Raw genomic sequence first — 26,985 nt, 5'->3', positions numbered from 1 at the left:
ATAAAAAATAAACATCCATTCAACTCTACTATTTTAGGTATAAAAACTATCAGCAAATACTGTTGGGTATTCTCCTTTTCATCATAGTCTCTAAAACCAACCAATCAGATGGGAGTGGAATAAACTTCATTATCTCCTCTACCATCCTTAATCGTGTTCTCCTGGGCATCCTTAAAACAGGTGAATTGCCCAGGGACTTGAACCAACATACTTTGTCTCGTCTTCATCTAAACGGGGAAAATAGGGTGGCAGACAGCTAATAATCCTTCATTCAGTTGCCTCTTGCCCATTAGGTAACATCCAATACGATAAATAAAATAACAAATAGCCACCCATCTACTGGTTTGCAGGAGACGGGGAGAAATGATTAATGAAACCACTTTATGGGACGATTACTTTATCACCGTGGGAAACTGTGTTGGTATCTTCTTTGAGGCCAAACAACAGCAATCTTGCTTTGAACTTCCAAAGGTGCCTCTGGTGAACGCAGGAACCTCTCGGTTGGATGCCAAAGGAAATTCTGCAACCGCCCAAGCGAAGAAGATTCTGTAGAGGGCTGTGCCCCCATAAGGAAGAAAGACTCCTGCTTCCAACTGGTGGTGTCACACCCAGGTTCTCTACAGGACTGCTTCTACCCTTAGCTGCCAACATATTTAGAAGCGGTACACTTCCATCCAGCCTGATCTCCATTTGCAGGGAACTGCGAAGGCCTCTGCACCAGTCAGCGTTGGAATGGAAGGGCCGGTTATATGTTAGAAAGGGCCAGCCATAAAGGGCTTTGTCCTGCTGGCAAGAAGCCCAGCTCGACGTGAACATAAAGGCTGTCCCATCTTACATCAGAAGTAAGTGAGGTTCTTGACGAGTCCCAATTCAAGCATCTGTTTTATTGCTAATGCCTCGTGGGAGACATTGTGCCCTGAAGACTGTGGAGCAAGATAAGAGAAAACCTATTAGTAGAAGCAGCAGGCTGGGATGTTTCCCCCACTCCCCATGTGTCATGCTAACATATAAACCAGCACATCATCAATTAACTCTTTGAAATCCTATGGTTAACAAATTTCAAAAAAGGCAGCCCACTGGATTGGTTTTTTTTTTTAAAAAAATGGATTTACAATATTGGTACATTCTAAAGCTGCTACCTATAGTTTCTCTAATAGGGATATGGTGGCTCAGCAGCTAAGACGCTGAGCTTGTCAATCGAAAGGTCGGCAGTTCAGCGGTTCAAATCCCTAGTGCTGCCGCAAAATGGGGTGAGCTCCCATTACTTGTCCCAGCTTCTGCCAATCTAGCAGTTCGAAAGCCCGTAAAAAAAATGCAAGTAGAAAAATAGGGGCCAACTTTGGTGGGAAGGGAACAGCGTTCCGTGCGCCTTTGGCATTGAGTCATGCCAGCAACATGACCATGGAGACGTCTTCGGACAGCACTGGCTCTTCAACTTTGAAATGGAGATGAGCACCACTCCCTAGAGTTGGGAACGACTAGCACATATGTGCGAGGGGAACCTTTACCTTTATAGTTTCTCTGTTCAGTTAAACTGGGATTGACACTGAGATGTTGGTCATCTCAGGCAAAGGAGGTATGTATGCGGACTAATTGGCCCCCTGACCTATTAAACAGAGATATGAGACCTGAACTGTTTCGGTATGAATAGTTCCCTATCTTCATTCGATTTCATTACTCACAGCCATAGATTTCACCGTAATATGCTCGTAGTAGTGAATACTCTGCTTCTTGTCGTCTGAGCTGGGGTATCCAAAGCCGGCAATATCTACCACATCGCAAAAGTGCAAGGCAAGGGTGATAGCCACTAATCCTGTCGTTGGTTTCTAGAGTAAAAGACGTGTGATAATTGAGACTTCCAGACATGGCAGTCTGGCTTCACTTAAGACTTTAGAACAAATGATCTACAGGTAGTCCTCGACTTACAACAGTTCATTTAGTTCAAAGTTACAATGGCACTGAAATAAGTGACTTACGTCTGTTTTTCACATTTATGACCAACTGTTGCAGCATTCCCATGGGCAAATGATCAAAATTCAGACGCTTGGCAACTGACTCATATTTATGATGGTTGCAGTGTCGCCCAGGGTCACGGGATCCTCTTTTACGACCTTCTGACAAGCAAAGCCCAATTCACTTAACAACCAAGTTACTAACTTAACCACTGCAGTGATTCACTTTAGAACTGTACAACAAGAAATGTTATAGAATGGGGCAAAGCTCATTTAACAAATGTCCCACTTAGCAACAGAAATTTTAGACTCAATTATGGCTGTAAGTTGAGGAGTACCTGTATTAGCTCCACATGGTTCTATCAACAGATAGCAATAGCAATAGCACTTAGTCTTATATACCGCTTCACAGTGCTTTTATAGCCCTCTGTAAGCGGTTTACAGAGTCAACCTATTGCCCCCAACAATCTGGGTCCTCATTTTACCCACCTTGGAAGGATGGAAGGCTGACTCAACCTTGAGCCTGGTGGGATTCGATCTGCCAAATTGCAGGCAGCCGGCAGTCAGCAGAAGTAGCCTGCAGTACTGCACTCTAACCACTGCGCCACCATGGCTCATATAAGGCTCAGGTGGAAGCTTAGGTCAACAAGATTCATAAAAGAAAACTTCCACCTTGATCCAAAATTTACATTTTGTCTACAAAGATATGAATAATGCTACTGGAATGGAGTAGTTGTGGTAGTAACCCCAGTCAAGTTGTCCAGTGAAGGGCAAAATTGAATATTTTTATTAGACACATGCATAAAGCAGCCTTCAATTCATTAATTGTCCTTTTTCAAAGGGCAATGGTCAATATTTATAACAATATCCGGCTTTTTATTTTCAGATCAATCTTAGGAAGTAGCGTGAGAGACGGTGACTAATACAAGTTTGTCCAGTAAATATTGTGGCTAAACAGAGACGTTAATCTCCCTGAATCTCTTTGGATAAAGAAAATCTGATCCTAGCAACCTAACCCAAATTAATTATTTGCTTAAGTTTAATATCATTTTGCTTCTGTTATTTAGAGGAGAAATGACTAAGCATGGCATGAAAAGTCTACATTTTGGCCTTGAAATGTTTTCCTTAAGGCTTACTTTATTCTCAAAGAGATATTTCTCATTTTTAACCAGGAGTTCAAGAAGTAACTTCTATAGAAACATTACAGATGATCCATTTGTTTAAAAAAATGAAATGAATAGATGGATTATCAAGATCTCTTTTCACAGCCTAGTTACAAAATCTTGAAGACAATGTACAGTAGTTATGTAACATCTGGCAGAAGAGTTCCTCGTAAACGTTTAAGCTTCAGTCATGGAAATTATCTGACAGGGGGTCACGTTCATGAAAAAATAAAAAATGACAAAGTGAGAGGAGGGAGCAATCGTAAGATTTTCAAGCAAGTGATAAAAGGGGAGTAACCACAGCTTGGCAAACCTATCCGGAATAAAAGCCTTTGCAATCTAGAAGAAAAGAAAGAAAAAAACCAAAAACATTGTGCCCAAAAAGCCAAGGTTTTCTTTTCAAATAAGGATGAATCAAATCTGAAATTCTTTTTTTAGGGAACGTGTGATGGTTATAAACTCCATGACCGACCTGGTTTCACAATCTTTTTTACAGGATCTGTTAAGCGAACGCTGCAGTCATTAAACAAAACACTTGTACGTTATTGGGCCGGTTTTGATGAAAACTGGAAGCAAATGCTGGTTTTTGGCAAAAACTTCATAAAATGCAGTCATTTGCTTCGAGAAACAGATGGGGACTTCCACAAATGAAAGCTTCTCTACAAAACAGCTCTTCATATCGAAGTACCAGCGATGAAGAACCCAAAGATGCTTTTTCAAAAGGTGATGGGACTTTGTTCTTTGTTCTTTCCTTGAAGATGTTTCGCTCCTCATCCAAGAAGCTTCTTCAGTTCTTGGATGAGAAGCTAAACGTCTTCAAGGAAAAATAAAGTCCCATCGCCTTTTGAAAAACGGAGTTTCTCAGTCATCCAAGACATGAAAAGTGCTTTTTTCAAAAGGCAGAGGGAACTTGTTTTTCTTTGAAGATGTTTCCCTTCTCATCTAAGAAGCTTCCTCAGATCATTATTCAAATGACTGAGAACCTCCATAAACTTGGATGACTGAGAATCTCCACAGACATTAAACCAAAAGACTTCTTCGGCCAGCCAACTGTGTACACAGGTATCTGGTGGACTTTTTCTCCTTCTCAAAGCCTAGAAGCTTCTGTGGAGATGTAAAGTCTAGATATATGATGCACAGAGATAACCAAGGAGAATGAGCAGTTTATGGAAGAGAGCTTAATCCAAGCTAGCCACATACGTGTGGAAGGATTGCACATATACAGGGTGCTATTGCTATCTTGGCATCTTGGTATCAATATCAGGGTGCTATTGCTATCTTGGGCTCCAAGATCACTGCAGATGGGGACTGCAGCCAAGAAATTAAAATATGCTTGCTCCTGGGGAGGAAAGCTATGGCAAATCTAGACAGCAAACTAAAAAGCAGAGACATCACCTTGCCAACAAAAGTCAAGGCTATGGTTTTCCCAGCTGCAATGGATGGCTGTGAAAGTTGGACCATAAGGAAGGCTGAGCGCCAAAGAATTGAGGCCTTTGAACTCTGGTGCTGGAGAAGACTCCTGCAAGTCCCTTGGACTGCAAGGCGATCAAACTGGTCAGTCCTAGATGAGATCAACCCTGATTGCTCCTTAGAAGGCCAGATCCTGAAGATGAAACTCTAATGAGAAGGAAGGAAGGACTCACTGGAGAAGAGCCTAATGCTGGGAAAGATTGAGGGCAAAAGAAGAAAGGGACGACAGAGAATGAGGTGGCTGGATGGAATCACTGAAGCAGTCGGCGTCAGCTTAAATGGACTCCAGAGGATGGTAGAGGACAGGAAGGCCTGGAGGAACACTGTCCATGGGGTCACGATGGGTCGGACACGACTTTGCAACTAACAACAACAAATTGTTATCCTGAACCAATCTGCTACTCCTTTTTACTACCAGTGTAAAGTTGTGAAGACCCTTGAAATTCAATCAAAAGTCATCCACGTCAGGAAGATATGTGAACCCAAGCTATCCAGATGATTAAAAAAATGCAATACAGGTCGTCCTTGCCTTACGCCTGGCTTCTTAATTGTTAATTGTTCAAAGTTACAACAGTCCGCCCCAGAGCTATTTACGACCTATTTTTAAAGTTATGTCAGTTGCACACACCCACACTGTGGTTGTGTGATTGGCAACTGGCTCATCTTTACAGCCATTTACAGTGTGCTAATCAAAATTTGCAATTAGTTCTTGTTACGATTACGGTGTTTAATTTTGGTTTCTGGCAAAAAAAAAAAAAAAACAACCCACACCCATCAGGGAAAATGGGTTCACTTAACCATAAAATTTGCTTTATGACTGCCACGTTTCCTTTAGCAGCAACAACAAAAATCCCTTGCTTTAACAATGGCCCCATAAAGAGATTTAAAAAATCTGGTTCCCGTTACATGATCACTCAATTTAGAACTGCCATGACTTATGACTATAAATCAGGGCTCAATTATGGTCATAAATCAAGGATTATCTGTAATTCCACAACTTTGATTTGAAGTGTCTATGGGAAAAAAAACAAAGTCTAGTTCCCCTTTGGGGGAAAAAAAGCACTTTTGGGATCCCAATTTTAAGAATATCCAAAAGCGAGAAAAAGACTTCAAACCATCCCTTCGTTGCATACACAGGCCTCTAATTCTCTCTCTCTCTCTCTCTCTCTCTCTCTCTCCCTCCCTCCCTCTCCCTCCCTCTCTCTCCCTCTCTCTCCCTCCTTCCCTCTCTCTGCCTCCCTCTTCCTCCTTCCCTCTCCCTCCCTCCTTCTCCCTCCCCCTCCCTCTCCCTCTCTCCCTCTCCCTCCTTCCCCCTCCCTCTCTCCCTCCCTCTCTCCCTCCCTCTCTCCCTCCCTCTCTCCCTCCCTCCCCCTCCCTCTCTCTCCTTCCCCCTCCCTCTCTCTCCCTCCCTCTCTCCCTCCCTCTTTCTCCCTCTCTCTTCCTCCCTCCCTCTCTCTCTCCCTCCCCCTTTTCTCTCTCCTACCCACACACGTACATATGCTTATCTCTCTTACCTCTCTAAGCTTCCACAAGTGTTTCATTGGAAGCTTAAGCACTTTAGCAGCTGCAACCTCCATAAAATACGGGTTCAGAATTCGTACTTGCTTGGGATTTGCATTCCAAATTAAGGGAGGCTGTTTCCAGAAACCCTTCCGAATCTGGAGACAAAGCAGACACAGAGAAATTAGTCACACACACTTTATTTTCAAATGCAACATCAAAGCATAAAGAGTCTAACCTGGTTAAATAGAGAGAAAAAAGAAAAGACTGCAGGGAGTCCTCAATTTACGACCCCAATGGAGCCCAAAATTTATGTTGCTAAGTGAGACTCATTTGTTAAGCGAGTTTTGTCCTGTTTTACGACTTTTTTTTGCCGCGTTGGTTAAGGGAATCACTGCAGCTCTTAAGTTAGTAACATGGTTGTTAAGTGAATCTGGCTTCCCCATTGACTTTGCTTGTCAGAAGGCTGCAAAAGGGGATCGCCTGGGCACCACAGCTGTCATAAACGTGAGTCAGTTGTCAAGCATCCAAATGCAAATCACGTGACCATGGGTCGCTGCAACCGTCATAAATATGAACCAGTTGCCAAGCAACCTAATGTAAATCATGTGACCGGGGGGATGTTCTACTGACTGGTATTGTGATGTTGTGTTAACCAGGGGTGGGTTCTACTTACCTTTACTACCGGTTTGCAACGGGGCCGCACGCACGTTCGCTCACGTGTGTGCTCTTCTGCGCATGCACAGAAGCGTTCTGATGACATCGGGGTCTGTGGGCGGAGCCTCCCGCCAGTTTTACTACCGGTTCTATAGAACTGGTGCGAACCGGGGGCAATCTACCACTGGTGTTAACCCTCCAAGGTGGGCCAAACAGGAAACCCAAAAACACGCAAGCTAAAATTACTTGTATTATAAGTAAGGGGTGAAATGCTCCCAGTTCGGACCGGATCGCCTGATCTGGTAGCAATGGAGGCAGGTGGTTCGGAGAACCGGTAGCAAAAATCCCTGCCTCCCCCCCATTGCCCAGCTGAGCCATACAATCATCACAGGCTTTTTTTTTAATTTTTAAAAGCATTTTTTCTACAACCTCCTTGGCCGAAAAAATGCTTTTAAAAGTTAAAAAAAAAAAGCCTCTGATGTTCGTGCGGCTCAGCTGGGATCATCAGAGGCTTTTAAAAGCATTTTTTCTCCAACCTCTTCAGCTGAAGAGGTTATAGAAAAAAGGTTTTTAAAAGGAAAAAAAGCCTCTGCCGATCAGGCAAGTCAGCTGGGATCGTCAGAGGCTTTAAAAGCATTTTAAAAAGCATTTTAGCATTTCAGCCGAAGAGGTTGTAGAAAAAATGGTTTTAAAAGTTAAAAAAAAAAAGTTGGCCACGCCCACTCAGTCATATTAATCCCACCACCACCAAGCCATGCTCACAGAAACAATAGTGACAAATTTTACATTTCACCAGTTATAAGGTGATATAGCAACAGGATTTGCAACTTTGAATATACCTCTCTCCTACTTCTCTTTACCGGTAGTTCTCGACAAAGTCTGTCCATCACAGTCATAAATTGTGATGGTTATAAAACAGGTCATCCCATGGCCGACCTGGTTTTACCACCTTTCTTACAGCATCTGTTAAGCGAATGTCGCAGTCATTAAGTGAGCCACTGGTTCGCTATGGGCAGAGGCGGGTTTCACATAATTTTACCACTGGTTCACCGCACACCGAAAATTGAGCGCACGTGCGAACCGGCTGAATACTACCTCTGGCTATGGGCCAGTTTTGCTGAAAATTGGAAGAAAATGCTAGTTATTATTTTTTTTGACAAAAACTTCATAAAATGCAGTCATGTGACTGGAAGGCCCTGCAAAAAAGCAGTAAATATGGGCCAGCCTACAAGCGTCTGACATTCAGTCATGTAACCGTGAAGGGAGGGGCAGCTGCCAAAACTTCAGAACCAGGTTGTAAGGAGCTCCAGGGAGCTCTCTTGTAACTTCAAGTGGTCACTAAGCAACCAGTCGTAAATTGAGGACAACCTCTATCTTGATGAAAAGCAGGGTAGGTCTTAACTGAAAGCATTCTCTAATTTCCTTTCTGTCTTGGACTCGGATTTCTTTTATTTGACAATTATCTTTATTTGGCAGCTCTTCTTCCTATTCCTCGAGGTTATTCCTTCTGCCTTCTCCAATCGCACAAGGGCTTGGTGAAGCAATGTTGTTTCTACCATTCTAACAATGGATGGAGACTAATCAAGGAGAGAAGCAACCTGGAATTCAGGAGTCACTTCCTAACAGTGAAGACAATTAACCAGTGGAATAGAAGTTGCCTTCAGAGATTTTGGGTGCTTCATTACTGGAGGTTTTGAAGAAGAGACTGGATAGTCACTTGTCTGAAATGGTATAGGGTCTCCAGCTTGAGCAGGGGGCTGGACTAGAAGACCTCCAAGGTCCCTTCCAGATTCTGATTCTGATCGATGAGCAAGGAAATTAGATAAAGAAAATAGATCTCGTCCACATCTAGCAAATTTGAGCTTGGTTACGCAAGACCAAAATCGGGGGTCCCACATTCAACCCCACAAACAAATCAGTATTTGTAACATATCACTCTGCTTCAGTGGTTGGAAGAAAAGAGCTTCTGAATCAGCGTTTTCTTAGGCAAGTGGATCCTTTCCCACAATTAAACACAACAAAGAAAAGCTAACTGCTTACCCTCTTCTTGTCATGGAGAATTGTCTCCATCCACATAAAATCCATGGGTTTGAATGCCACTAACACCAGCAACGTGTTCGGATTGTTGTCGGTCTGTGGATTGAAGTGTGCTGATTCGGGGTAGAAAAGACGCATGGTGGTTTTGGTGCCCACGTCCCGCTCGTAACCGTGGACTGGCGCATTGTTCAGCCTGGAGAGAGAAAGAAAAAATGAGACACGCGATGACAGGGAAGCCATCATATGGGCATGGATTCATTTATGAGGGCACAGATTGTTGGGGGCAAGAGCTGACTCTGTAAACCGCTTAGAGAATGATGTAAGGGGGTATATAAGTCTAAGTGCTATTGCTATTCCTTCCTTTCCTTCCTTCCTTCCATCCATCCATCCATCCATTAATGGTGCACAGTGGATAGAATGCAGTATTGCAGGCTAACTCTGCTGACTGCCAGGAGTTCGATCCTGACTAGCTCAAGATTATTCAGCCTTCCATCCTTCTGAGGTGGGTAAAATGAGGGCCCAGATTGTTGGTGGCAAGAGGCTGCCTCTGTAAACCACTTAGAGAGGGCTGTAAAGCACTGTGAAGCGGTATATAAGTTTCAGTGCTATTGCTATTTATTCCTTCCTTCCTTCCTTCCTTCCTTCCTTCCTTCCTTCCTTCCATCCATCCATCCATCCATCCATCCATCCATCCATGGTGCACAGTGGTTAGAATGCAGAATGCAGGCTAACTCTGCTGACTGGCTCAAGATTATTCAGCCTTCCATCCTTCCAAGGTCAATAAAATGAGGGCCCAGATTGTTGGTGGCAAGAGGCTGCCTCTGTAAACCACTTAGAGAGGGCTGTAAAGCACTGTCAAGCGGTATATAAGTCTAAGTGCTATTGCTACTAGGAAATATTCCAGCTATAGGAAACTGATGGCAGAACAGTGGCCACTGGTCAGCTGGGCGGGGCACATGGAACATGAGAACAGACCAAGTTTTTTCTTCAAGAACTGGTTCAGTAATATTTTTTTTTTAGAAAAAATACAGTTAGTTCTCGACTTATGACCACAACTGAGCCCCAAGTTTCCATTGCTAAGCGAAACAGTTGTTAAATGAGTTTTGCCCCATTTTACGACCTTTCTTGACACAGTTGTTAAGTGAGTCACTGCAGTTGATAAATTAGTAACCCGGTTGTTAAGTGAATCTGGCTTCCCCATTGACATTCTTTGTCAGAAGGTCGCAAAAGGGGATCCCATGACCTTGGGACCCAGCAATGGTCATAAATGTGAAGCAATTGCCAAGCATCCAAATTTTGATCACGTGACAGGGATGGCTGCAACGGTTGTAAGTGTGAAAAACAGCCAAAAGTCACTTTTTTCAGTGCCGTTGTAACTTTGAACGGTCACTAAATGAACTGTTGTAAATCGAGAACTATCTGTACATGCCAATTGCCAAGGTCTGAATGTGGACCAAGTGACCCTGGGGATGCTGTAAGTCAAGGACTACCTGAATGTTGGCAGAAACAGCATCCCAGTATCAGGTATACCAACGTGGAAACCAAAAATATGCCCTAATATGGTCTGACCTACATTTTTCCCCTGATGACTATTTTTTTTTTTTTGCTTTAATTTATATGCCGCCCTTCTCTGGAGACTCAGGGCGGCTTACAATGCGTTAAGCAATAGCCTTCATACTTTTGTATATTTTATACAAAGTCAGTTTATTGCCCCCACAATCCGGGTCCTCATTTCACCTACCTTTGAAAGGATGGAAGGCTGAGTCAACCTTGAGCCTGGTGAGATTTGAACTTGGAGTAATTGCAAGCAGCAGATGTTAGTGTTAATAACAGTGCTTTAGTCCACTGTACTACAGGCTCGTAGCCCACTCTGATATACATGGAAATCATCTTCTTTTAATGACCCCATAATCCCTTGCAGGGTGGAGTTTGGGCAACTGAATGGAGCTGAGTGTTTACTGGCCGGATGCCCTTCCTGTTGCTAATGCGGAGTTATATTCAGCAGATATATTCTCATGGTGCTCAGAGAGAGAAATATCTGCCTCTACCTAGGATCGAACTCACAGCCTCCTGATTGTGAGGCGAGAGCTCCACATCTAGGTCACCACCGCACCACTCTGATATACATGGAAATGTCCCAGACAAACATCAGTCCCCTCTGCTTCTCAGTACCTGATCACAATATCGTATTTGTTGATGACTTCTCCGATGGAGCTGTTTCTCAACCGGTAGCCGTTCCCAACTACTGCACACCGCCGGCACTTCAATCTGCAAGACAGGCAAAGAGGACTTTTAAGGCACCACACAAAGACATCACGCTGTTACAACTCATAGCCTTCACTGCCCAGGGCTCTTCCATGCAGCGATGCAATCCTCTCAGAGAATATGGCTCTAGATAGATAGTCCTCGGGTTATGACAGCAATTGGGACTGGGATGGCTGTCACTAAGCAGCGCAATCGTAAAAAAATAATGTCACAGGTTCTTTTAGGCAGCCAGAGCTCCAGAGGGCCAAACATATCCTCTTGGCCCAGGGGTGAAATCCAGCAGGTTGTGACAGGTTCTGGAGAACTGGTAGCGGAAATTTTGAGCAGTTCGGAGAACTGGCAAATACTACCTCTGGCTGGCCTCAGAGTGGGGTGGGAATGGAGATTTTGCAATAGCTTTCCCCTAGGAGTGGGGTGTGAATGGGGATTTTGCAGTATCCTTTCCCCAGGAGTGGGGTGGGAATGGGGATTTTGCAGTATCCTTCCCCCAGGAGTGGGGTGGGAATGGGGATTTTGCAGTATCCTTCCCCCAGGAGTGGAGTGGGAATGGGGATTTTGCAGTATCCTTTCCCCAGGAGTGGGATGGGAATGGGGATTTTGCAGTATCCTTCCCCCAGGAGTGGGGTGGGAATGGGGATTTTGCAGTATCCTTCCCTCAGGAGTGGGGTGGGAATGGGGATTTTGCAGTATTCTTTCCCCAGGAGTGGGGTGGGAATGGGGATTTTGCAGTATCCTTTCCCCAGGAGTGGGGTGGGAATGGGGATTTTGCAGTATCCTTCCCCCAGGAGTGGGGTGGGAATGGGGATTTTGCAGTATCCTTTCCTCATGAGTGGGGTGGGAATGGAGATTTTGCAGTATCCTTCCCCTGCCACACCCACAAGCCATGCCCACCAAGCCATGCCCACAGGACCGGCAGTGAAAAAAAATTGGATTTCACTACTGCCTTGGCCTTTAGGCAACCCACACCCAAGAACACAACGGGTGGTAGTCACAGTTCCTACACTCACACACACACACGATCCCCATAACTGCTATTATTTACTAGGTTACCACAATGTGTGATACCTACAGTTAAAGAACAGTATTTCTGTCTATTAGCCCTAGGCTGCTCTATTTCCACAAAGTAACGGAAGGCATCTCCTCTCTTACTCCTCGAACATCTTCAACACACCTTCAACACACCCCACACCCAAGTATCCCAAAGGTGCTTTTTTTTTCAAGAGGCAACTGGACTTTCTGGTTTTTCTTTGAAGACATTTCGCTTCCCATCCAAGAAGCTTCTTCAGCTCTGACTGGATGGTGGGGAATGGAAGGCCCATCCAAGTCAGAGCTGAAGAAGCTTCTTGGATGAGAAGCGAAACCTCTTCAAAGAAAAACCAGAAAGTCCAATTGCCTCTTGAAAAAAATCACCTTTGGGAATATCGTGACCTGGACGATTGTGAATCTCCATAGACGCCACACCAAGTGTTTTTCTGCTCGGCTTTTTGTTGCTGCTGGTTGCTGGGCAGCTGGGACGGCCAGGGAAAGGTCTTAAATGGGGCAGGGCACTGTCAGCCCAGAACCTAATTAACTTTCAAGCAGCCTATCCTATTTTGTGCACGACCATATTGCTTAGCAATGATGACCCAAGCCGTTGTCCTAATCTGAAGATGTGCAAATGGGGAAGTATTGAGAATTAATGAACTAATTAGTACTTTATTTGGCTAAGTGTGATTAAACACACAAGAAGTTTTGTCCCCAGTGCAGAAACTCTACAGCGTACATGCAAAGCAACAGAATAACAGTAGTCATAATAATAACATGGAGCAAAGGATAATGGAGTGCAATGTGGTATAATATAATAATACAAGGAACACAATAAAGATAAAACTACATAACATAAGATAAGATAAGATAGGATAGGATAGGATAAATAGAAGGGCAAATAATAGTACTACAGCCATACTAAATGGGTTAAAGGCACATAGAGGTTGGACAGCATTGTGCAAATCCCAGGTGAGGAGCAAACAGGTGCCACGGGGAGGGGCAGCGGGAGGAAAGAGAATGGAGCTACAGGTTTCTTACAGGCAAACTCAGAGCCATGAGAAGCTCTTTTAACAAGTGGGTGAAGCCCAGCCATGCAAAAAGCAGAAGTGGCTGAAGAAAAACAGCAGAGAGGGGAAATTAAGCAAGAAGTAGAAGGGAATGGATAGAGGTAGTCCTCGAACTTACAACCATTCATTTAGCGACCGATGTTTCCACGGCACCAAAAGAAGTGACTTAAAACTGGTCATCGCACCTATGAACCCACATGTGATCTGCACGCTCACATGATCAAAAATTCAGGCACTTGGCAACAGAAACGTATTTATAACGGCTGCAGCGTCACGTGATTGCATGATTCCCGGGATCACATGATCGTGATTTGCAACCTTCCAGATTTGTTTCTGACAAGCAAACTCAACGGGGGAAGCCAGATTTGCTTAACGACCATGTGATGCACTTAACAACTGCAGTGGTTCGCTGAACCACTGTGGCGGAAAAGAGTCGTAAAATCCGGCATGGCTCACTTAACAACAATGGTGCTTACTAACAGAATCTCTGCTCCCAGTTGTGGTTGTAAGTTGAGGACTACCTTCTTCTACCAAGCTGTAATTGAGAAGCCCTCTCGGAGGTCTTCTATGAAAATCAAATTTACCGATCCATTAAGGCTATTAGAATAGTTCATGTATTTGGGTCTGGCTAGTCTAGAGAAAAGAACATGATAGCAGTATTCCAGTATTTGAGGGGCTGCCACAAAGAAGAGGGGCTCAAATTATTCTCCAAAGCACCAGATGGCAGGACAAGAAACAATGGTTGGAAACTGATCAAAGAGAGAAGCAACCTGGAATTAAGCAGAAACTTCCTAACAGTGAGGACGATTTACCAGTGGAACTGCTTGCCTCCAGAAATTGCGGGCACATTGCTCCATCACTGGAGGTTCTTAAGAAGAGACTAGACAGTCACTTGTCTGAAATGGTATAAGGCAGTGATGGCGAACCTTTTCAGCACCGAGTGCCCAAACCGGAACGTGCTTATGTGCATTCATGCGTGCACGCACTGGAGCCCCGGAAACTTGAATACCAACTTGGTGTCTGTGCGCATGCGAGCCAGCTGGTCTTCACGCACGCCACAGCTCTGGAAACCTGAAGACCAGGTGGCCTGCACGCACATGCTCACCAGCCAGCTGATCTTCAGGTTTCCGGGGCTGCGGCACATGCAAAGATCAGCTGGCTGATGAACATGTGCGCACTGGAAACCAGAGCAGCTGGCGACGGTGTGCGTGCACAAAGAGAAGGCTCTGCATGCCACCTCTGGCACACGTGCCATAGGTTCGCCATCCCGGGTATAGGGTCTCCTGCTTGAACAGGGGGCTGGACTAGAAGACCTCCAAGGTCCCTCCCAGCTCACTGTATTATTCTAAATTCTGAATTTTCAAAATGAAATTGGAAATTTCCAAAGTGCTTAAAACCTAAGAAAGAGAAAAATGGATGAACTGCAGTGGAGGGTTGCCCCCGGTTCCCACTGGTTCTATAGAACCGGTAGTAAAACCGGCAGGACCGGTTTTACCGACCCCGATGTTATCAAAACACTTTTGCGCTTGCGCAGAAGAGGGTGCGTGCGCGTGGCCTCGCTGCGAACTGGTAGTAAAGGTAAGTAGAACCCACCCCTGGTGAACTGGTATTACCTTTGAAAGTTTTCGGGGAGAGAATAACTTGTGATTGCTAGGAGACGAAGGAGAACATCCTCTGCAGACCAAACAAGAAAGGCAATCAAAAAAGCCATTTAAGTTAATGTTCACATTAGCAATAACAGAAAAGAACTGGGCAACTTGCCGCAGGCCAAATCACTGCTGCCAATTCACCATGGCCAACTCGTCACGGGACAATTCGCCGTGGAAAAATTCAACCACTTTATTTAATTATTTAAAATACAGGTAGTCCTCGACCTTCAACAGTTCATTTAGTGACCGTTCAAAGTTACAACGGTACTGGAAAAAGTGAGTTATGACCGTTTTTCAGTCTTACAGCTTTTGCAGCATCCCCATGGTCACGTGATCCAAATTCAGACACTTGGCAACTCACTCATATTTATGACGGTTGCAGTGTCCCCGGGGTGTGGCAGGGTGCGTGAAAACCTTTTGTGACTTTCTCACAAGCAAAATCAATGGGGAAGCCAGACTCACTTAACAGCCTTTAAATTACTGACTGACTGTTAAGTGAACAGTGGTTCACTTAACCACGGTGGCAAGATAGGTCACAAAATGGGACAAAACTCACTCAACGAAGGTCTCACAGAAATGTTGGGCTCAATTTGGTTGTAAGTCGAGGACAACTTGTAATTAAAGTTTTATTTTAATTTTTGTCATTCACATTTCATTTTGTCCCTCCTTTTGAATCCTTTCTTTAATGATTTTATTTCACCATTTTTTTGATGTTATGTAACTTTGGTCCTGTGGTGAGTTGGCCGTGGCAAGTTAGCTGTGGTGAATTGGCCATGATGAGTTGGCCTAGAAACGAAATAACTGAATTCACAAAGAGACAGCCTAAAAGAGCCAGAAAGTTCATAGACAGAGTTCATTGATCTAATTCCTTATCCCTGTCAGGATGCTGCCTCTGGATCTATTGTTATCGTGAAAGTACTTAAATTAATTAATCTGATAAGATTTATTGTCCAGAAACCTAATCTGCCTCTTGGTGAATAAAGTTATTTCTCCCACTAAATGTTCATACTCTAACGGCTCAACAATCAAGTCCAGATACACACAACATCAAGATGGCTGGTTATTTAGATTTTAGATTTTCTTTTTTTCTCTTTTTGGAAAACACTTTTCTCTGTCCTGGTTTTGCAACTCTTGCCAATCTTCCCCAATTCTTTTCAAGAAATTTATTTGAACGCTGGTAAATTCATAGCCTTGGTGCTTTCATTGCAACAATATCTTCTTCTTTTGTAGTCAATCTTAACATAGCTTATTTAAAACATATTTTCTATACATTTTCCTTCTGAAACTGAGTTCACCAAAAATAGATTTTGTAATGCAGCTATGTATTATTATTTTTAGATGCTTCTCATTTTCTTTACTTGTTTAATTGTGTACTCATGGTTCTTTCAATGTAGGTTTATATAGGGTCTTCAATATAGCATTTCCTGCTTGAACAGGGGGTTGGACTAGAAGACCTCTAAGGTCCCTTACAACTTTGTTATTCTGTTATTCAATGTTTCCCTTCACCAAAATGCCCGTCAAACTGGAACTTCTTAAATATTTCTACTGAGAAAACAGTAACGAATATCTCCTTAAACACGTTGTAGTCGACTTTGCTAAAATACAAGTTGAATGTCTGAACATGCTTAGTTTCCCCTTTCTCTGAGTGGCATAAATCTCAAAGTATCCTTATCACTTCTGGTCAAAGGTTTGCATTTTACAATTAGGTTTTTCCTGGTAATCAAGCAGCCCAGGAAAGCTGCTTCTATATTGTTCCTTTTCTTTAACTTCTGGAAAATGAAAACGCCATCAAGGTAATAAGAATAAATTACATGTCTTTTCTTAACATTTTTTTTTTCTTTCCAAAGGTCTGGTATTTAATTCATTTAAAAAGAGATCTGTGCTACTAAATAATTTAATAAAACATTTTTAAAAGTTCAGCTTTTCAAAACACATTATGTGCAGTATTATTGTGAGAAAAATGCTATTTGCCTGTCATTAACAATTGCACTGGAAATTTAAGAGAAACACCAGATAATCCATAAAGCAATAAAGGTAAGACTCCACTGATTAATAAGTAGAATCCAACACATTTTGTAACACAATAGACCAGTGTTTCTCAACCTTGGAAGCTTGAAGATGGGTGGACTTCAACTCCCAGAATCCCCCAGCCAGCAGGGCTGGCTGGGGGATTCTGGGAGTTGAAGTCCACCCATCTTCAAGCTACCGAGCTTAAGAAACACTGCAATAGACTTTCCATTAAGTGGCTTTTGTATACAATGGCAGTACTGTCTTACACAAAGAGAAACAAAGATTAGGAAATATATACTGTTCCTCTTTTGTATACAAATCCTTGAACTATGTTTAGGTTTTCGAGTTCCTCTTCCTGGACAAATAAGTAAATTTAATGAATATCTGTCACTTTTGAGTAACCAACTCAGTGATGTAGCTTATATCTCAGACTGGAGAAGCTAGAGATAAAATAATTTCCTTTGTTTTGTTATCATGGTTGACATCCTAACCAAGAGCAACTTTATAATGGATCCATTCATGTGCAGCAAAAGTTTTATCTCATGCATTACTATCAACAGAGCCTTTTGTCTGTTAGAGCAAAAACCAATGACGTTAAAAGGGTCAGACAGTTGAAATAATTAATATGGAGATTTCTTTTAAATGGATGAACGTGATTGCACTGTAGATAAAAATGGAATCGTTAACACAATCATACAATGGCAAATCACCAAGTTGTATAATTACTTGATTTCACTGAGGGCTGCATCAGGGTTGTTTTTGACCTGATTTTGGCAGGGGGGGCAGCTTGATGTCACTCGTATTGGGGTGCCTGTGACAGCCCGAGCATTCTGCCAGCAAAAACGGGCTCCCGAGCTCCGTTTTTGGCTGCAATGGCCTCCTGCAAACCTCTGCCAGCGAAAACAGAGCTTGGGAGCCCGTTTTTGCTGGCAGAGGCACCATGGACTAGTCCTTTGCTGTTTCCAGGGTGACCCCGTGGGCCAGATCTAAGCACCCCATAGGCCGGATCCGTCCCATGGGCCTTGAGTTTGGTACGCCTGCCCTACAGTGTTCTTGGTAAACTGTTGAAAGTGATTTGCCATTTCCTTCTTCCTAGGGTTGAGAGAGAGTGACTGGCCAAGGTCACCCAATGAGAGACACAGCACAAAGGACCGTAACTATCTTTTTCTTCCTCCACTTTTATCCTTCTTTTTCAACGCATAGCAAGTCTAATCTGATTGCAGTAACTGCTAATACCAAACGAACTTAGCTAGAGTAGGCAGTGGAGATGCCACTAAGTGATTTGATGAATGTCTTGTTACATAGCTCTTGAGTGTGCCATCTGAAAAGAAAGACGTCAAATGCAACTCCGTGGGGGGAAGCTGCATAATTCTGGATCTGCCTGGAGATCATCTGGAGATGATAGAGTGGATCGTGGAGAAATGTAGAGGAGGATAAAATTGCTAAAAAAATAACACATATTCTGCATCAGTTTCAGGCATGTCAGGCAAATGAAATTTAATAGGTTGGGCCATGATCCCAACAAAGCCATTAAGAAAGGAGGATGAAAATTGTCCGACGAAACCAGACTCAAGATTCAATGAAAATAGAAGCTTTATGATAAGAAGGAGGGAGGAAGAGAAGGAAATATGTAGGTTGCTTACCTGTTCCTTTCGTGCCATAAGGTAGTTCATAAAGGGAGGGGGTCTTCACCCAGAAATAATCCTTCAGGTGTAAAAACAGTGGAGGTTCCCGTGTATAACTGAAGTTAAGGAAGAAAAGATGATGATATGAGTTAAGAGGCCGTTGGTAGCTTCTCTACTTTATCTTTCCTTTCTTATTGAGCAATGCTTTCTTGCCCCACCACATTCCTCTCCCCTCTGAAGTCAAGGAAAATTAAATAGAAAAGACCTGCAGTCATCTCATTCTTCTACCAAACAATCAGCCCAGTTGTGGAATTCAAATTTTTTTACTGCCGGTTCTGTGGGCATGGCAGGGGAAGGATATTGCAAAATCCCCATTCCCTCCCCACTCCTAAAGGAAGAATATTGCAAAATCTCCATTCCCACCCCACTCTGGGACCAGCCAGAGGTGGTATTTGCCATTTTTTATTTATTATTATTATTATTTGATTTATATGCCGCCCTTCTCCGGAGACTCAGGGCGGCTTACAATGCGTTAAGCAATAGCCTTCATCCTTTTGTATATTTATATAAAGTCAGCTCATTGCCCCCACAAACTGGGTCCTCAATTTACCTACCTTAGAAAGGATGGAAGGCTGAGTCAACCTTGAGCCTTGAGTTTGGAGAACCTTGAGGTTCTCTGAACTACTCAAAATTTCTGCTACCGGTTCTCCAGAACCTATCAGAACCTGCTGGATTCACCCCTGAATCAGTCCCGTTACTCACTTTGGTATCAATTGTGCAGCTTTCTTTTCTACTTCTTTGAAAGGACAAGTCATCTTTTCATCTTGGAAGTGGAAATCAAAACTGGAAGACAAATGGCAAGGAGGAGGAAAGTGATATTATTGTTGTTGTTGTTCTTAATCAGGAGTGCCAAACTCAAGGCCCGTGGGTCACATCCGGCCCACAGGACCACCCTGGAAACAGCGAAGGATTGGCCCATGGTGCTTCTGCCAGCGAAAACGAGCTGCCAATCTCTGTTTTCAGATGGGACAGCCTCCTGCAACCCTCTGCCAGTGAAAACAGACACTGGCCCCTGACACCAGTGACGTCAATCTGACCATGCCCACGAAGACCCCCCCCCTTGAGGTCAAACACAACCTTGATGCGGCCCTCAATGAAATCGAGTTTGACACCCCTGTTGTTAATGATCTGCAGTTAGATTCCCAGATTAAGGGGGAAATTTAATAATTCAAGTCTTATTATTATTAGCAGTACTAATAGTACTAATAATATTAATCTACACTCTAGTTTCATAATCTTAAAATTGGAGAAAACTAAATAATCCAAATCCTAACTGAGGACCTAAGAAGTATCAAGATAGTGCCTAACGATATAGGCCAGTGATGGCGAACCTTTTCGGCACCAAGTGCTGAAAATGGAGCGTGTGTGTGCGTGTCTGGGCCGCAACCCAGAAGAGGAACTGCCCAGGGCGCATGTGCACACTCGAAAATGAACTTCCGGTTTCAGCTAGCAATTCTTCTGAGTTTCTGGCGCACATGTGCACGCGATGATCAGCTGGCCGGCGCGCATGTTCACACAGGAAAACGGAAGACCAGCTCTTCCAGTTTCCAGCACTGCCGCATGCAAAAAGGCCAGCTGATCATCGCAAGCGCCTGCACACCAGGAACCCGGAAGAGGAACAGGCGATGCCGTGTGTACCAGGCAACATGGCTCCGCGTGCCACTTCGGGCGCGGGTGCCATAGGTTCGCCATCACGGATATAGGTAGTTCCAAACAAGGTTTTGGTAAAATTGATTTTTTTAAAAAATAGGGCATTCACTTATGATTATTTTCCTGCTTCAGTTAATAAGAAGCAATTACATGGCGCCAGTCCTCCAAGATAGATCAGCCTAGGAAAGCAAAGTCATGCAAGCTAGAATAACTTTTATCACAGAGTTACAAAACAAAATCCATAATGGGCTGTGTCCGATAAATAAAATATGATTCTACGGCAGGTATGTGAATAAGGATCTCAGAGTTAACCCTTTGTGGCTGTCTGGAACAAAGGCAGGGAAGGGCAAAGCACATTAAGACTTGCAAGTTTCTGTTATTGTAACCTCACAATAAATGTAGTATTAGTGTTGTAGTTCCCTGATTTAGACTTCTTCCAAGGCTGATATTTATTTTGCAAGTCTGAACACCATCAGCCTTGGAAGCTTCCTGGGTATGAATCTCCATGCTGGGCCAGCCACCTTCTCCCAGCCCAATCTACCTCATAGTGTCCTTATTGGGGCATAGTAGAGGGGATGCTATATATTTTGCCTTGAGCCAATAAGTATTGTATATACAGATATAGTCCCCACTTTCATGCTGTATTAAAAATGGACCAATAAACAAGAAGAATTCAGAACAGAAATCTTGTTATACATCTCTCTCTTTCCCTCCCTCTCATTTCTCATTCTCTCTCTCCCTCCCTCCCTCTCTCTCTCTCTCTCTCTCTCTGTATGTATGTCTCAAATGGGCTCAAAAACTCTGAAAAGTGACTTCTAGTTAGTGTTGTCCATCTAATTAACCTATCTTAGAAAGGAGACAGAGCAAAGAATAATGAAGTTCCTATAATCCAGTTTTTTTTTTTTAAGAAATACACTCACAGCGGTATATACCTTTCTTCTCGGGATATTGTATACCACACCATCAGCAAAAATACAGCCAATACTCCAAGTATCTTCCATCCTGAGCAAAGAAAAGAGTAGGCAAAGGGTTAAGCCTGGGTCCTTCAACAGTGGAATCTTTCAACCGTAAAATACTCCCAAATGTGGAAGAAAGGAGAGTTAGTTTAATAAATTTGAATGAATGAATGAATGAATGAATGAACGAATGAATGGAGTAGGCAGTTTTTTTCAATATTCGGAACACTAATGCTTTCCATTAAAATAAAAACAAACAAACCACACCCCCACACCCCAAAAATAGGTATAGGGAAAGAAATCCATCATGGAATTTGTAAGATTCTGCTAACTCTAAGTTTCTAGCATTAAAACAGAACAGAACAGAACAGAACAGAATAACAGAGTTGGAAGGGACCATGGAGGTCTTCTAGTCCAACCCCCTGCCTAGGCAAGAAACCCTATACCACTTCAGACAAATAGTTATCCAACATCTTCTAGTACATTCATATGTACTTGCTACTCTCTCTGCACCTTTGAATGCAGTTACGTTTAAAATTGGGTAGCTCAAACCAGCAAAAGAAATCTTACTTCCAACTTGGCTTGTTGTAATCAAGGCCAAACGCAATGTAGATAGCAGGAGAAACAATGCAGGTAAAGAAAACAGCGTACAGGTAGTCTTTGACTTACAACAGTTCGCTTAGTGACCATTTGAAAAAAGCCTTGAAAAAAATGACTTTTTCATACTTACTACGTTTGCAGTACCCACGGCTACGTCATCAAAATCCAGATGCTTGGCAACTGATTCATATTTATGACAGTTGCAGTGTCCCGGGGTCACGTGGTCCCCTTTTGTGACCAACTGACAAGCAAAGTCAATGGGGAAGCCAGATTCACTTAACAGTTATGTTACTCGCTTAACAACAGAGTGATTCATTTTAATGACCGTGGCAAGAAAGGTGATAAAATGGGGCAAAGCTCACTTAACAACTATGTCACTTAGCAGCAGAAATTTTGGGCTCAGTTGTGGTTGTAAGTCGAGGGCTAGCCGTATCGCATCCTTTCTGCGATGTGCACAAAAGGACTAAAAAAGAAATGAGGGTGCCCGAACTGAAGTTATTTCTGCTTTGAGCCAGGCCTTTCTTTCCTTCAGTAAGAAGAGGAAGCAAAGTTTGGGGTATCGTTTGATATTCGGGGGGGTTGGGGGGAATCAGTGGTGGGTTCCTCCTGGTTCAGCCCGGTTCCGCCGAGCCGGTAGTGGTGACGATATGACATCACCGAACCGGTTCTCTTTGTTCAGGAGCTGGGCCCTCCTGCTCCGCCCACGTTATTCTTATCTTTTATTTGGCCCTGCCCCCAATCTATTTGCTGCCTCCCAAGTCCCAGCTGATGGCTAGAAGGCAAAAAACTGTTTAAACTCTTGCCATGGGGCTTCAAAGGGCCGCCCTACAGCTGATCAGTGTTAAAAGGCAGTGTGGTGGTAGACCAGTGCCTCCAAAAACAAATGAGTAGACCGGTATAGCTCTGCAAGCAGTTAAAAGCCTGATAGACCAGTACCTCTGCTAAATCCTAAAGAATTGTCACATGACCATCAAACCACGCCCACAAAATAAGCCACGCCCACAGAACCGGTAGTATAAATTTTAGAACCCACCCCTGGGGGGGAATGGAAAATAAATCTAACACTTCGACAAAAACTCAAGTACTTTTCCACTGATATTTTTGAACCAATAAAATAAGTACATCTGTAAGCCAAAGAAAAGTCTGGCTTGATTTATAGCCTCTACGCTTCTTGCTCTCCCAGTTTTGAGCTACATTTTTTAAAGATGAAATTAAAAAACACATAGCTCCACTCTCATCTCTCAACAATGTCGAAAACAGAGAACCTAATTTTATTTAGACGACACCCACTCACTGACACTACAGCTGCATATCTACTATTAATTCTATAAATCACAGGGCAGGAAAAGAAAACTGAACAGATGGTCAGAACTGAACTGGCTCGGGAGCTCCAGAAAGGCCGTTTAAGCAACCTATTTAAAAGAAGATTATGCAGGACCTAGCAAATTAACTCCTTTAAGTACTTCATCCTGGCAGAGTTTGCAGAACAGACTTAACTTGGTTAATCCTTTTTCTGGGTTTGAATAGTGGATCATTGAACTCTTAACTAACCTAATAGACTGGGTTCACAAATGCACCACGCAGAAAGTAAAAAAGAAAGAGAAAAATGTATAAAGTCAGCTTAGTTTGCTGTGCCAAGATCTTGTTAGTTACCAGCCTCTCTCACACTGAACTGTAATACAGGTAATCCTCAATTTACAACCACAACTGAGTCCAAAATTTTTGTTGTTAAGTGAGACATTTGTTAAATGCATTTTTGCCCTATTTTACAACCTCTCTCGACACAGCTGTTAAGTGAATCACTGAGATAGATAGATAGATAGATAGATAGATAGATAGATAGATAGATAGATAATAGATAAATAGACAGTAGATAGATAGATAGACAGTTGATAGATGATAGATAGATAGATAGATGATAGATAGATAGTTGATAGATGATAGATAGATGATAGATAGATAGACAGTTGATAGATGATAGATATAGATGATAGATAGATGATAGATAGATAAATAGACAGATGATAGATAATGATAGATAGATGATAGATAGATGATAGATAGATAGATGATAGATAGATAGATAGATAGATAGATAGATGATAGATAGATAGATGATCGATAGATAGATCGATAGATGATAGATAGAGATAGATAGATGATAGATAGATAGATAGATAGATAGATAGATAGATAGATAGATAGATTTATTAATTAGCCTATAGGCCATATCAAAGCACAAGGTTCAAACACATATCACCAATAAAATCCTATACAAACCATTTAAAATAAGAGTAGGGTAATATACAATAGTTATAGGATAAGATACAATATAATTTAATACATAAATTTGTAAAATAGAATAAAATGACTTAAAATTATATTTCGGTGTCACCCTTACAATCTACCCCAATCAGTCCCACGTATGCAGATCTCATCTGAACCCTTTTGTTTAAGTACTGTGCTGTGTTAAATGTTATTTTTAGGTTCTGGCTGCACATAAAGTAAGTTGTTTTGATATGGGGATCCCAGTGGGTCCTTTGTTTGGTATATGGACCAAGGTACCTTCTCTCACCCCCTTATGCAAGCAACAGTCAACTAGGATGGGAGCCAGGTCTTCTACCTCTGTCGCTCAGCAAATGCAGAGACGCTCATTGTAGGGTATAGAATGCAATCTCCCATATCTGACCATTGTGCCCAGCTGTTCGAATCTCGCTCGCGTAAATATCTCCCTAAGACGTTTTGGCAGTTGTAACTTCAAATAGCTGTCTACTTGAAAAGTATGTTTGGATTTGCTCAGCCATTTCAAGTTACCCACCTTTAAGTTACCCTTATGCAGTTGATAAGTTAGTAACCTAGTTGTTGAGTGAATCTAGTTACCTACAGGCTCTGCTTCTCAGAAAGTTGCCAAAGGCAATCACATGACCTTGGGACCCAGCAATGGTCAAAAAAAAAAAATGAGTCAGTTGCCCAAGCATATGAATTTTTGTGACATGACCATGGGAATGCTACAACGGTGATGTGAGTCACATGGTCGTTAAACGAATCCAGCACACCCAATCGGCGTTTTTGGCCATTTTCCCCTGGACAATGGCAGCAAGTGTTGTAAATCACAATCATGTAATCACAGTGACTCCCTTTACAATGGTTGTACAACTGTGACTCTCTTGCAAATTACACTCATGTTAACCATAGGATGTTGCAACGAGCCATAAATATGAGCCAGTTCCCAAGCACTCCCCCAAAAAAACCACCGACTGCAGTGAGGTGGGAACAGCAGTCATAAACAGCATTTTTGAAGCCTTTTGTCATTTTGAGAAGTCATTGAGGACTCCCTGTAACTAAGTATTCCCTTTTGTCTCCCTCCCCAAAATTAAACTCAAATCATTCATCGTGACACAGGTAGGCAAACAGAAATAAACTGACAAGAGGTGAAACCACCTGGAGCTCTGTAGTTGGTTCCACTTCATGAAACTTCTCTCTGCCTCATTTTGCAGTTCCATGTGACCCCGTTCAAACAATAAATGACCCTGGCATCACCCTCGATTTTCTGGAAACACTTTTCAGGGGATGGAGAAGAAAAGCTGCTTTTCATTGTGCAACTTTTAGGTGCAACCCAACACTCCAAATTTCAGAGCACTGAAGCTACCACCCAGCTCTTGTGGGGAATTTTCCACACAAGTTGTAAATCTTTAAAATTTAAGCAGAGCTGAAGAAGCTTCTTGGATGAGAAGTGAAACGTCTTCAAAGAAAAAAAAAAACAGAAAGTCCAGTTGCCTCCTGAAAAAGCATTTTTGGAATAAGCATGACCTGGATGACTGAGAATCTCTATAGATCTGGGATGGCGAACCGATGGCACATGTGCCAGGGGTGGCACGCAGAGCCCTTTCTGTGTGCACACGCGCCGCTGCCAGCTACTCTTCTGGTTTCCAGTGCACGCGTGCACGCCGGCCAGCTGATCTTCGTGTGTGCCAGAGCCCCGGAAACCTGAAAACCAGCTGGCCGGCATGCATGCGCACAGGCGCCAAGCTGGCCTTTGAGTTTCTGGGGCTCTGGTGTGTGCATGCCAGGGGTGGGTTCAATTTTTTTTACTAACGGTTCTGTGGGTGTGGCTTATTTTGTGAGCATGGCTTGATGGTCATGTGACAATTCTTTAGGATTTAGCAAAGGTACTGGTCTACCAGGTTTTTAACTGCTTGCAGAGCTGTACCGGTCTACTCATTTGTTTTTGGAGGCACCGGTCTACCCATTTATTTTTGCAGGCACTGATCTACTCATTTGTTTTTGGAGGCACCGGTCTACCAGCACACTGCCTTTTAACACTGATCAGTTGTAGGGCGGCCCTTTGAAGCCCGTGGCAAGTTTAAACAGTTTTTTTTTCCTTCTAGCCGATTAGCTGGGACTCAGGAGGCAGCAATAGATTGGGGGTGGGGCCAAATAAAAGAATAATGCGGGGGGGCGGGGGGCAGAACCGGTTCAGTGACGTCATATCGCCACTGCTACTGGCTTGGCCGAACCGGGCCGAACCAGGAGGAACCCACCACTGGTGCATGAATGCATACGTGCACACGCAAAATCGTTTTCCGATTTGGGCACTTGGTGCTGAAAAGGTTTGCTATCACTGCTATAGTTTTCTAGCTATGTACTTTTGGATGAACACCCTTCGAATGGTGTGGGAGTATGAACGGGTTTTCCGAAAAATTGCAAACTACATGAACCATTTGCTCTTCAGTTTGAGATGCAGACAACACAGACCCATCTTCAACAGTGAAGAGATACAGGGCAGAAAATGTCCTGCAGCACGAAGTCTTCACACCCATTTGCACTACTCAGGTGACCCTGAGGACACAGATAAATCTCCAAGTGGCCTCAACGACTCTCTAAAACAGTGGTCACCAACTGGTGGTCCGTGGATCACTGGTGGTCTGTGAGAAAATGTTGGTAATCCGCAGAAAAATTATTTGCATTTTATGTTGCGCAAAATACTATTTATCTTTTTAAAAAATTCATATTAGTGGTCCGAAGGATTTAAAATTATGAATTTAGTGGTCCCTGAGGTCCAAAAGGTTGGTGACCCCTGCTCTAAAAGAATGCGAATGACCAGCTGTCTGCAAGGAGAATAAATCCTTCCGTTCCCCACCATCCAGTCAGAACTGAAGAAGCTTCTCGGATGAGAAGCAAAACATCTTCAAAGAAAACCCCAGAAAGTCCATTTGCTTCCTGAAAAAGCACCTTTGGGAAACTATGACCTGGATGACTGAGAATCTCCATAGACTTAAATCTTTAAAACCACTGATC

General features: G+C 43.1%; 1 protein-coding gene across 17 annotated transcripts in view; it reads right to left on the bottom strand.

Moving 5' to 3' along the window:
- Nucleotides 1-380: 380 nt before the first annotated feature.
- ST3GAL4 (ST3 beta-galactoside alpha-2,3-sialyltransferase 4) overlaps nt 381-26,985 on the bottom strand; it is a 174,770-nt gene continuing 148,165 nt past the window's right edge. For 9 of the 17 annotated variants that reach the window (XM_034421936.3, XM_087876025.1, XM_060693554.2 and 6 more), the window contains 9 exons: nt 21,052-21,133; nt 19,184-19,264; nt 18,440-18,537; nt 14,751-14,811; nt 10,952-11,047; nt 8,783-8,972; nt 6,100-6,243; nt 1,683-1,826; nt 381-923 (listed from right to left, as the gene is read on the bottom strand). In XM_034421936.3, the coding sequence (XP_034277827.2) occupies nt 837-923; nt 1,683-1,826; nt 6,100-6,243; nt 8,783-8,972; nt 10,952-11,047; nt 14,751-14,811; nt 18,440-18,537; nt 19,184-19,264; nt 21,052-21,133 (983 nt within the window). In that variant the 3' untranslated portion in view covers nt 381-836. The remainder of the gene's footprint in view (nt 924-1,682; nt 1,827-6,099; nt 6,244-8,782; nt 8,973-10,951; nt 11,048-14,750; nt 14,812-18,439; nt 18,538-19,183; nt 19,265-21,051; nt 21,134-26,985) is intronic. The other 8 variants (XM_087876027.1, XM_087876023.1, XM_060693555.2 and 5 more) reach the window with 1 other exon arrangement.

This window comes from Pantherophis guttatus, chromosome 9 (genome assembly GCF_059756535.1).
Source record: "Pantherophis guttatus breed Tessera chromosome 9, ASM5975653v1, whole genome shotgun sequence".
NCBI classification, from domain to species: Eukaryota; Metazoa; Chordata; class Lepidosauria; order Squamata; family Colubridae; genus Pantherophis; species Pantherophis guttatus.
Note: the sequence above shows the minus strand (reverse complement) of the source record. Positions and strands in the feature narration are given on the sequence as shown.